The sequence below is a fragment of the Aspergillus melleus genome, assembly GCF_016097325.1.
Source record: "Aspergillus melleus strain CBS 546.65 chromosome Unknown contig5, whole genome shotgun sequence".
NCBI classification, from domain to species: Eukaryota; Fungi; Ascomycota; class Eurotiomycetes; order Eurotiales; family Aspergillaceae; genus Aspergillus; species Aspergillus melleus.
The window spans coordinates 321,357-333,876 of record NW_025763374.1 but is presented as its reverse complement, the minus strand read 5'-3'; the positions used below and the strand labels follow the sequence as shown (position 1 = coordinate 333,876).

General features: G+C 45.3%; 2 protein-coding genes across 2 annotated transcripts; both read left to right on the top strand.

The window, feature by feature from the left end:
* Positions 1–3,838: 3,838 nt before the first annotated feature.
* LDX57_008649 (BTB/POZ domain-containing protein) lies at positions 3,839–4,405 on the top strand (the record flags this gene model as incomplete). Its single annotated transcript, XM_046090371.1, has 1 exon — positions 3,839–4,405. One exon carries the CDS (start codon positions 3,839–3,841, stop codon positions 4,403–4,405), a length of 567 nt encoding a protein of 188 aa, XP_045946345.1.
* Positions 4,406–8,359: 3,954 nt separating this feature from the next.
* LDX57_008648 (uncharacterized protein) lies at positions 8,360–9,156 on the top strand. The gene is made up of 2 exons (XM_046090370.1): positions 8,360–8,741; positions 8,802–9,156. The coding sequence occupies exons 1-2, from the start codon at positions 8,487–8,489 to the stop codon at positions 8,985–8,987; spliced, it is 441 nt and encodes a 146-aa protein (XP_045946344.1). The 5' UTR covers positions 8,360–8,486; the 3' UTR covers positions 8,988–9,156.
* Positions 9,157–12,520: the final 3,364 nt, after the last annotated feature.

The following is a 12,520-nucleotide window of genomic DNA, read 5'->3' as shown; positions in this document are numbered from 1 at the left end:
AAAGGCAAGGACGTGGGAAAGCCTTACTATTTTAATATAAGTGAAAAAAGAGAGACGCGGGGTAATGCAGGTATGAGCTGTTCTGCAAGGCAGCCGAAACACACTATCTGTGTAGTAAGGAGCAAATCAGTGTTATTTTCTGCATAATATGAGTCACTAGATAGGCGACTTCCAAATGGCTGCCTTTTTTTGCAACCAACGATTCCCACGCATGGGTCCAGCAGATTCTGAGAACAAAGCAATATCTAATCAGATAGACAAGGTTTTATTTCGTATAATACAATAGAACCTTTATCAGGACCATCAAGGACTTTTAAGGGCCTACGCTATACCTACCCATGAGAGCATACACCGAAGTATACTATTCCTGGTCCTGCTATAGAGCCATGGCGAACAGCAGCTCCCCAAGCCATAAGCGCTTTTCTAGAAACGGAGGAAGAGCGGAGACGTGAGGCAGAGTTGGGGGAGCAGGCAGAGAATTTTCTGTGTAACGATGAGCTACGCCGAATTCTGATTATTGGCTTCCATTGTTCGGTATTGAAGGTAAAAAAATGTGACCAGGATTTTTACTCCATCGCCTTTAATTTACTTCAGATTAGATGATCTGCTAGTAGTGGTCTTTCCTGGTCGATTGACTGGTGGGCATAGCCAATGTTTGCCCAAAGTAGGGTAATCATGTGATTGTTTTCAACTCTTGATTTCCCTCATCCAACTTGTCTCGGGATTTTTACCCCTTCACAGCTTGGACTATCGCTAACTTCGCAGGAAATCCAGTCTTTCAAAGGCTTTAGATGAGAGCCCGAGCTTTTCTACGATGTTCCTGATAAGAAAGTGGAAGTTATACACGGCACAGAAAAGACGCAAATAGTTGAGTGGTAAAACAGCCATGTTACGGTTTCGGAAACCGATAACACCGGAAAAGAAAGAAAAACGCGTATAACTGAGACCAATTCTGGCAAAGGAATGCTGAAGCCAGGCATTACTTTGTATATCAAAATCTTGCATTATATACATAGCTTCTTGGCCAACTCAACAGCGCGCAAGGGATCTAGGAAGATCTCAAATAACGCACCCTCTCCTTTGATAGTCATCGCCACGTTCTCAATTGGCTCTTCTGCCGAGCCCGCTTCCGGGTTATCAACAATAGCTGTAATGCTCATTGGCGGCAGATTGCCTGTTTTAGGTTAGTGTCTCTCCGAATAACCGAAATCAAAACGCTAGAACCAGCTAACACGAGATTGGTAACACTGTCCCTTTGTTGTGCCATTAGGCGGTGTGACACCGGATGGACCTCTTGCTTCCGACACTGATGACGTGTACCACTTGTGGTGTCAGTACGATGGCAGCGGGCTGCCCTGTTGACGGAGATCGCTCATAAGTGGGTAGTATTTGATTAATTTCTCGATAAGTTTATGTGATGTGATGGAGCTGCATGATTGATACGGGGCCGAGGGAGGTATCAGGACTAATGATTGGCTGAATCCTTGTCCCTGACTCGAAAGGTCACTGATGCCCGGGACAGCAATAGTGGAGACTGATGCTTCAATCCAATTATAAGACAACAAATGTTCGACCTCGCAGATTGATACTGCGGTAGTTTCAAGCTCGTGGAACTCCGGACAGGTGAGCTCTGCGATCTTTGTTATATCCATCATAATTGGGACTGCGGCGACAATAATGTATACAACAGCAGTTGTCAATCAAATAAGTATGTTCCGCCGAACGTCGTAAGTGTCTTGGATCTACCTAAATAGCCAAACTCCCCTTAAAATTTGCCCCTCCTCGTATTGGGATTCTTCAGCCCGATTAAAATGCCCAACGTGTAACATTAAGATTCTGGTTCGTGATTTTAATTCGTCCCTATTATGTCTAGATAAAACGCACAAGCGCTTAGACCCCTTAGAAAGTACGAAAGAGGGCTACTGCATTGTCGATTGGATATCAACCCACATTTATTGGGGTGACAGCGGGGTAGCTTTCCGGCGCAGATCAACCACCCTACACGCATGATTATGAATCGTAGAAGCGTTTGGTAATATTTCAGATATGTTGAGAGGAGCAAGTCAAGCTACCCCGCATCTCTAAAGGAGAGCCCAAGATACAAGAAACACGCCTCTTCCTAACTTTCACTGACAATTGCCTCGCAGTGAAGATAACGCTTTTGAAGAAGCCAACGAATTAGAGTGTGAGCCTAATACCTATATTATCATTTCTTTCTCATTTATGAAGTCAAGTATCAATAGCTAAACCGAAATTCGTCTTACCCCAGCCTCCCTGCTAGTAAACCATGCCTTCATTGGAAGATGTAGTGAAGACATTCCCACCACGAGGAAATATGCAGCAGCACAGGCTATCGAAAGCCACGAACTTCTATTGCACTCGATGCAACTGTACGAAGACTGCCAAGCTGGTGACTACCATCGATGGGAAATGGGACAAACTATATTGCAATGCATGTTATGGCAACAATTTAGCAACAACAGAAACAGCGGGCTAAAGAGTGGCTTTTGGTAGACATTCCACCTGGTTGCTATCTACAGGATAATACTAATACTACTACTCTACAAAAGGCTATGCACAATCAAATTGGGATATGGAAATCTTGTTCGATAGTGTTATCCATGCAGGGTTCTGCTTATAGCCATCAATGACGTTGCTATACCCTGCAGAAGGGGTGCAGTCTTATATCATTAGCTTGGTGTTATAATATACGACAATATGACTGAAAATGAACGGTCCGTAGAGACAAGTGAACGCCGCTCGCAGATATTTCTTAATATCTTTCGAGCCCTCCCTCTCCAAAGCCATAGTTACATGTATGCCATAATGAAGATAACGGTACATAAGTGGCGTGCTGATTACACCAGCAAGGGTATAGAAGGCCAACGATTATCTTTGTCATCTCTCAATCGAGACACCTCGAATCACTCTCTGCTCTTCTGGAACGCCGTTTTCGACCAAGAATTCGATGGCTTTATCAAGGGTTGAGAAGCTTTGGTGTTTAGCTTCTGGATAGCCGTTGACTAAAGACTTCGTCTCATCCCTAAGTTATGTCGTCAGCGGTGATAAATGCTTTAGTTGGACCAGATTCTCTCCAGCCGTGGTATACCACTTACCAGGACAAAAGAATGCCTGGGGCAGGAGGGCGACCCTGAGCAACAGCATAGTATCTTCGTGATGGCATGGGTAAAATTAAGTTCGGCACAGAATCTCCTGGTCTTAAGGCGAAACTAGATCGACCGAGCGATCGAAAGGATATAGAGGTTTTTAAACCTTTGGATACATAGGAAGGAATATCTCAAAATGTACCATTGGGAGACAAGGTGGGTAGGATGTAGCGTGGCACACAAGGTTTGATTTTAGGCTATTAAATTCTAGGATCCGAAAAGTGTCTATCTGTGCGGCCAATGGCCAAGTTACACATCAGAGGCCTTGTGACTCCTTTGGACAAACAACCGTGCGCTCACTCAGCTCCGGGCATGAGGGGCATGTGACACATTATTCAAACCAATTCCCTGACATAGTTGTGTTCTTTATGACCTTAGCATACATCGTTTCTCAGCGACTTCAGTCTGCCTTTTCCGACGTTCGTGCAAGTCACACCATCAAGATTTAACGCCACGAGCTCAATGGCCGACATATCTGGAGCAAGTGCGACAGAGTTTGCGAAATCGTACGTGAAATCCTAATCTTGAAAATGACGTGTCCAAAGGTTTTCTTTTCCAGAGTACTTTCACTATATCACGGACCCTGCGTCAAGATTCGAGTTAACCCTGACAACAATGAATACATGGTTTTGAAACATCTTCTCTGCAGAGATTCCAAATTTTTCTCAGCAATGTTCACAGGCGAATTCAAGGAGGGACAAGAGCAGATAGCCGTCTTGGAAGAGATTGAAGGTATCGTTTCGGCGCAAAGTCTCGAAGCCCTCTTGCAATGGATATACATCCGCCGGGTAAAATACAATGTGGAAGAGCCGGAAGACCAAATTTCAGCTGCAATAGAACTTGCAAGATTCGCCGATATGTGCACCGTCACCAGTTTAGAATCTGAAATAGCCCGACAGATCAAGGAAATCCTTAAAGACCACTCGGTGCCCGAGCGTGCCAGGGAATATAACAATAGAAACACCTATTTTCTCACAAGTGAGCATGTCAGATCGGCAATCTTCTTGCCTAAAGGGCATGCGGTGCGTCAGGTTCTAGCTGCAGCCTCGGTTGTGGGATATCTTCGAGACGAAAACCACAAATTTAAGGAGGAGGTCCAGGTATATCCCCTATTTGGAGCTGATGTCCTTGAACAAGTGAGAAAAGCACTGAATACGCTCAACGTTACTCACCGCGAGGCTACCTTTAAAGACCCTATAAGCGGAAAAACGTCAACGATCAATAATACTTATTATTGATTTATGTAAAATCATGAACCTTTTGCCTGGTGGAGGGGCCCAACAGGATGCCATAACTTGGTGAATTTCCCCCAAATTATGAGAATCGGGCTCAAGCCGCTGTTGCAGGGGCCAGGCTCGGGGAGGGGGGTCAACTTATTTATTGTTGATGTTAACGGGGAGGATAGGTTAAATCAGCTTATTTTGGCGCTTTGCGGGTTTCAGGGAGGGGTACGGTCTCATGAAGATTATGATAGTTAGCAGGAGAAGTTAAATTGGATATTCATATGATTCAGCTTCATGGTCGTGATCAATGGCCAGAAGAGAGCCTGCAGTCCTCGGGCTATTAAGGCTATATGCCGTTAATGGAGCTCATCCAGGCAACTCCGCGAAAGGAGCTATTTCTGTCTTTTCTGCCTCTAGCAGAATATTGTCGATATCAGGTTCGGAGAAGTTATCGCTACCTGATACAACCTCGGCAGCCGATGCCATTTTGTGTGCCATAGCGTTAACACAATCTGCAAGTCTTGCACCAGCCTCCCTAAAAGAGTTGTCTACTTCTGCTTTAGCATCCTGCATTGCCGTTTGCTTGAGTCGGGCCTGCTCTGTCGAGATTTGTTCAAGTCGTGTCTGCAACTTGTCCGATAAGGCATGTTTCCGTGACCAAGTTTCCTTAATGATGGCTTGGAAGTCCGACTGGAGACTCTGAATATGTTGGACAACTGTTGTATCCCGATGCATCTTAGCCAGACCTATCCCAGCTTCCAGACTCCGGAAGATCGATTCAACGTCCTGTGGTCGGCGAAGAACTGCAGAGTGACGAATGTTGGCACAGGTATTGAGGATATCTCTTATTTTTTCTTCATGAACCGCTGCTAATAGTGATGATAAATCGTCCGGACAATTTAAGATAACGCGGCACCAGGAATGCAACTCTAGTGACTTCGGCTCAATCCAGCCATGCTTCTCTAGAAGTGGTTGACATTGATAATGTTTGGCCCCAAAGTTTTCGCACATTTCTTCTAGGATGCACTGCAGATAGGATAGCAATAAATGTTGGTCTTTGAGTGGAAGACTGATGGAGTCTGTTAACAATCTGTTAGAGATTGCAATTTAGCCAGCTTCACTTTCAAAGATTTGTGTTTCATACCCTGATGAACTCTCTCTTGTAAGTTCCGATGACCGCGCTTTTATGCTACCTCGTTTGCGTCCGTGACGCGCCCTGGTCCCTTTTTTGCTGTTTTTCTTTGTCATATTGTGTTATGTTCATCAAAGGAACTGATCAGGATTTTCATATAATTTAAAAAACCAAAGCAAAGTTATCAGGGAAAATTAGTCCTGCAAAACGCGTCTGGTCATGTCAGACCTACCTGGGAAATCGCGTTACGCGGGAAATGGATAGCTCGCGCTTTCAGCGGCAAGAATGAACCCCAGCTGATCCGGAAAGAGGGGCCGAGAATGGGGATTCAAACATACAGACGGAAGTTAGAGATGCCAAGAATATGTTGCCGAATTTTCCCCCTCCCATTCAACCAATGGAAGGAACCCGAGTCGATCCAGCGGCGGTTGTGGCAAGGTATGATGCGGGGAGGCTAGGAGAGTATACGGTGGAACGGCCGAAGTTACCTGGGGTGGGGGCGCACCGAGAATCGTCGTCCCGTGATTCTCCGGGCTGTGAGGTATCATAGATAAAGAGGTTATCCGTCATCGCCAAGGGATGCAGGAACTACAACCTAACTTCGACAAGTATGAGACATCAGTATTGAACATATTAATGCCTAGCAAGGCGTCCAATAACCCAAGGCTAGCATCATCGTAAGCGAGGGAGAGTTTGCGAAGCTAAGGGAAGATACCACGGATTGTGCTGTACCTGGCGGTGGGTGGGCGGAACGCCACAGATAATCCGTAAGCGCGGACATGTGGGCGCCAAGGTGCTTACACTCTTTGTCGAACGAGACAGGGGAAGGAAATACAATTAAATCCAAGAGCTTCAGGTACAGGCAAAGGAACACAATATTCTGGAAGTTTCCTAATACAGTCATCATATACTCCAGCGACCGGCGAGAGCCAAAAACAAGATCAGACTACAACTGGTAGGATATGCACAACAGAAGCGATATTAGTGCGACAAAAAAGGCGCCAACTGTCCATGCTGTATCCCAACCGAAAAGGAACCTAGCAGCAACAACCACGCCTAGTAATATAGCGACTAACAAAGGCAAAGTTATATGATGCTTATCTAGCGCCCAACCTTCACTGACTACTATACCCCTGAATTCGATCTCTCTCAAAGCTGGACAGTGCCAACTGTTCCAAGTCTCCGTTAGGCCTAGGACATCCCTATCATAGTTAAATTAGAATTTGCGTCACTTAAGATGGTTTATAGTTATTGCTCTGTATCACTCACCGGTGGCTGTACAGAAGATTTTCTTTTTTGAGGAAGTCATTCAAAGCAGCGAGGTCGGGGTTAGAGAAGGCGTGTTTCATCAGGTGGAGTGTGTCCAAGTGTACAATGTTCCGTCTAGCAGTACAATATTTTTCTTCTGGGCATTCCCCAGCATTATTGACGTACGGCAAGCAAGAAAAACAATTGCAACCATAGCCGCATTCCACAGTTCCCGTGCGACGATCGTAAAAACAGTCCGATATGGGAACACAGTTGTCTATAGTCTGTTGTAATATATTCCTCTCAGTTGGAATGTCGCGTCCCGTATACATCCCAATATATTCGCAATTTTCCCGGCCCTTCGAGGCCTTCTTCGATCCCAGAAGTGAGATCTTAGTGTGGTAATCAGCGATCCTTCTCAGAATGATAAAATTTCAAAACAAACCTTGACAGCGTCAACTCGTGTGACATTATATCCTGGCAGACGTTTCCTCCAATATCCTCTGCGCGCGTACCAAGCTCTGTGTATCTCTCTCCATGTTTCCACATCATCTTCCGAGTTTGCAATTGGTACAGGCAATATTGAGCAATGGGAGCTTTCGCCCCAGCACAATAGAACCATAGGAGATCCATTTTCTGGGGACATTGAGCCTAACACCCTTTTCAGGGCTCCTACCCGTATATCATGTCTCTTCTCCAGTGTATCATGTTTCTTCTTCCGTCTACCAAAAGTGGGCAGAGTTGATCCACATGAGCCTGCGTTGTCTTCTTCTCCATGTTTCTCGCGTTCGTTATTACATTCATCGGCTCTAGCGGTACCAAGGCGGGCTTTGGGAAAAATGGATTCCTGAGATTCTTGAGTACGAGTGCGACTATCTCGTGGAAATTTGGACCTGCGTCTGTGAAGAATAGTATCTTTCGGGAGTGGAGATGGAACTAATCCGGGTAGAGCATTGTTCGTGATCGGTAAGGATGGCTGATCTTGGAAAAGAAAGGAAAAAAATTTAGTAACGAGTTGTAGTCTAATGTCAATGTGCTGTCTCTGTGTAGGAGGGAGATCTGAGGTAAAGTTATATGCTTGATCGTTGTCATTCGTAGTTTTCCGTGCTAGTAATTTGACTTTTGGGGGAACTTGAATATAGTCCATTGTTCTTGATGAGGGGGATTCGTAAGGACTCTAGATTGAATATAAATGTCAAGAATTATCAGCCTCGTCAAGCCTTGAGGCTGTGTCACCAGTGATTATTTCGTTGCAATATTTGATTGGTTCGTGTATTTGCAATAATGCAGTCATGTTATTGTCTGCCTTGGGCTCATTGCATAATTAGGCTGGAGAATTATTGTTGGCAACTCAACAGCTTTAACACGAACTACTGGTGCAAAAGGGAGTGATGTAATAATTTCCCATGGGATTCAACGGTTGGCAGGCGCCGCGAGAGGAAATGTCAGCTTTGCATGGGTCAAAGGTAGATGGCCACGTAACAAGGTGCGGGGTTACCAATCACTGGTCTCCTCCTTTCCTCTTTGGGGAGTATACAAAGATACCAAGTAAAGCAGCCATACGAATTCCAAAGCCACCCTCCAGCTTACCTCGTTATCACAATGGAGAGGCAGAACAAAAATCTCAAGCTGTATTTAAGTGGGTCCTATGTCCCTACTGAGTAAACACTCGCTCTAAGCCCCACAACCGATTCCCCCTACTGTACTTATGAAGAAATGGAGGATGCTTTCTCTCGTTTTCCAGGCTTCCAGCCTAACCCGTCTCTCTCTGCAACTGAGGAATTTTCTCGTCTAGCACATCATATGAATTGGACTACTGGCTCCAAAAAGTACAGAAAAGAAAGGGTCAAATTCGCAAGCACTGAGTTTGAACGTTATTATCATATTGGCAATAAACTTCAAAACTACCGAGCTCTTTGTCAGGAGTTGCGGGTCGAGGGGCCTCTAACTAGCGTCACACAGTGTCGAAAGGTATGTTTCTCCTCATCTCAAATTATAAACTACCCAAACATATGGAACTGAATAATAAAGGCTCTTGCTAAAGTGCATGTCAACATATTTGATCTGATCGATTCTCGCCGCACAGGAGCGGCGGTTCAAAGGTTTCCTAACCAAGCTGCGCTCAGGAAGTACACCAAAGACACCGAAAAGATATTCCCAAAGCAAGCGGCCAAAGCAGACGGCTTTCTCAAGGAACTACTGCGCAGGATCTTGTGATCGTGATTCTTTGAACGTGATAATAGGGGAACCTTACTTCCTGGCTAGAAGCTTATGGCTGGATTGTACTTCAGATTCCAGAATGTTCCCTCATTTGTGCTCTCTCATTCATATGATGTGCTAGACGAGAATACTCATTAGTTGCAGAGAATGGATTAACTTGGAGCCTACTGTCTTCTCATAGTTCGACTCTTAGATGGAGTACCAACTACTACAGTCGATGAAAAACTCAACCTTTGATTTCGAACCTAAAGTCAGATTATTGTGTCACCATCGTACATGCCTACACAGAAAATAGGCTTTTATGCCGTGTCCCTTATTATTCATTTTATCATCACAGAGACGGGCCCCTGGAGGCCTGGCCAACCTTACCATCCATCACAGAATTTATTACCACCGCTGGAAACGACAACAGTTATCTGCATAAATCCAAATGGCCACGGCAGCGGGAAGTTTTCGCCATCAGGATTATACGGTCGCATGGATCTGTGCCCTTCCCTTGGAGATGGCCGCGGCTGCGGCCATGCTGGACGAGAGACACTACGATTTACCCGCGAGGCCGAACGATGGTAACACATACATTCTAGGTCGGATATACGGCCATAATGTGGCTATTGCTTGCCTTCCATCGGGTGTTTACGGTACAACCTCCGCCGCAACAGTGGCTACACAAATGCAGTCCACTTTCGAATCGATACGCTTCGGCCTCATGATAGGTATCGGAGGGGGGGTCCCAACCGGAAAGGTTGATATTCGGCTGGGTGATGTGGTGGTTAGCAAGCCGACAAGGGACTCAGGAGGGGTCATACAGTACGATTATGGGAAAACAGTGACTGGTGGCCGCTTTGAACGGACTGGCGTACTGAATAAGCCACCACCAGTGCTCTTAACAGCGGTCTCGAGACTACAAGCAGAGCATGAGTTGGGACCAAGCAGAATTCCTGCTCTTCTTTCAGAGGCGGTAGACAGGAACCCCAGGATGAGGGAGAAGTTCGCATATCGCGGTGATGATCAGGATCAATTGTTTGATTCTGAATATGATCATACCAACTTTAGGAGATACTTGCAACAACTGTGATGCAGGGAGACTCGTAACACGACCTACTCGAGCTAGCCATGATCCGGTTATCCATTACGGTCTGATTGCCTCTGGCAACCAAGTGGTGAAGCACGGCCACAGCAGAGATAAGCTGGCCCGGGAGCTTGACATCCTCTGCTTTGAAATGGAGGCGGCTGGCTTGATGGACAACTTCCCTTGCCTCGTGATTCGAGGGATCTGCGACTATTCCGACTCACATAAAAACAAGCAGTGGCAAGAATACGCAGCAGCGGCGGCAGCTGGTTATGGCAAAGAGCTTCTCTCCGTAGTCCATGCAAGCCACGTGGTGGACACTCTACCAGCAGGCTCAATTTCCGACGGTATGTTGTTTGCTCGAGTTACATAACGAGTCATGTTTATCTAACAAACTCTAGTGTCCTACTGCAGAGAAAAGCCACCATCTATGAAGCTTCCCAATAGTGAAATAGTTCGAAATTGTGAGTGTGTTAATAGTTTTCAGGGAGCGCCAACTGATGAGTTGTAGATGGCCAAGAAGGTGCGGGACTACTCGAGCGGATTTCAAATTATGAGCACGAGAGAATCCATCAAAGACTCACTAGGAAACGACTGACCGGCACCACACACTGGTTCCTTGATCACCCGGATTTCAAAGCGTGGTTCACTGAGAAGAGAGTTTCCAGTTTGTGGTGCTCGGGGAAGAGTAAGCCTGCTTTCCATATACATGCCTTGAATAAAATACTGATGTGCAACTGTTCGTTAGTTGGCTCGGGCAAAACGATGATAGCGTTTGTCTCCCGGTACTTTTGCTTTCGATATGATATATGATCTAACAATCAATAGAACCGCAGCGATAGACGCAGCGAAATATGAGCTCGGCTGTCCCACTGTTGCTCAGCATCTTGTATGGGACAATATTCCGAAATCAGCCATCGTTTGTTCTTTCAAAGTTAACACCTTTCTGAAACTCACTCGCATTGAACCATGCAACAGGTGCAAATATCGGAAAGTTTCTCTTCAAACTCGAGGTGTCCTACGAGAGTTGCCAAAATATCAGCCAAGGAATGTACAAATCTTGGTGGATGAAGAAAAGAGGAGGATCCTAGGAAGATTTCTACGCCGGTGTTGAAGATAGATACTACTCATTGAATTCACGCCTGGATCCTCCAACAATGCTCCACACTGCAGATAAAGATGAAGATGAAGAAATCTCGATGATGTGTCTGTTTACTTTGTGATGTTTCGGTTTGGTATGGTTGGGCCAAGGATCAACTGGGTAATTAGGAAATTTCTTTCTCCAGACAATCTGTCCATAATTCTGAGCATTGGTAATATACACTGCCTTCCAGTTTCGCTAATAAAATTTTGGGGGGGGGCTCGGGTCTCTCGTTTTCAACACTCCATAAAAAAATAACTCTATCCATGCTGACCGAGCGGTCAGCTCTCCTGATACTGGGACCAGGAAATATTTCTATAAAATCTAAAATCCCTTCAATATCTTGTATTTGATTTTTATAAGTCAGAAAGCGGCTGTTTAAACTAAATAACAATTGTTCGAACTGAAAAACTTGGATCACCTTACAACGAATTAGAACCTCATCGACCCGTACCCAATAACCTATTTCCCGGGCGAGCGGCGCACCTGTATCCCATATTAAATAGCACTTTATAGTAGTGGATTGTGTTGATGATGACTAAATGGAAACAATTTCATAATGTACCCCTTCCATATTCTGATTGCAGGATGGATCAGAAAGGCTGTACAGCTAAAATTACGGTCAAGTTGTCTAGGCGACCGAATTCGCCAAAATTATCCAAGCAATGGGATGAGAGAATAGTTGTAGCAAATCATAGTCAACCCCATAGTAGTGGGCACTGAGAAGACCTCCTTTCTCAACGACACTTGAAATAAATGAGCATTTGTGTTGGTTCTTCATAACTGTGGCTTTCATTCAGGACGCGCGTACTACGACTTTGGGTTTTGGACCAAAATACCTAGTCTGGGATCAACACGGGGGTTGTGTTCCCTTCATTCTTTTGCAGAGAAATGATTGTCAGGAATGCAGCTCCCTCGATGGCTGACAGTGTAATAACTCTGGCGCTAGTATAAAGAACCAAAGGAAACCAGAGATCTCTGTCCATTATACCATTATTCTTGACATTTCTCTTCGGGGCACATCATGACTATACATGCTATTAAAGACGACCAGGCGCTTGCAGACCCACATTTGCTAGAGAAAATCGACAAACTCTTCGCATGCAATGTGGGCGACTATATCAATCTTCCTCAGCTGGTTGTGGTCGGAGATCAATCGAGTGGCAAGAGCTCAGTTCTTGAAGGGCTTACTAGGCTGGCTTTCCCCCGAGATAGCGGTCTGTGTACACGATTTGCCACGCAAATTATATTTCGTCGGACCGAGGACGATGAAAGAAGAATTACCGCATCCATCATTCCTGGATCCGATGTGGAAAGTAC

What these genes read in the sequence shown, in the direction of transcription:
- LDX57_008648 (XM_046090370.1), top strand. Translation starts at nt 8,487, where the DNA reads ATGGAGGATGCTTTCTCTCGTTTTCCAGGCTTCCAGCCTAACCCGTCT. An exon ending in GCGTCACACAGTGTCGAAAG is followed by an intron (nt 8,742 to 8,801) that starts GTATGTTTCTCC and finishes TGAATAATAAAG; the next exon opens with GCTCTTGCTAAAGTGCATGT.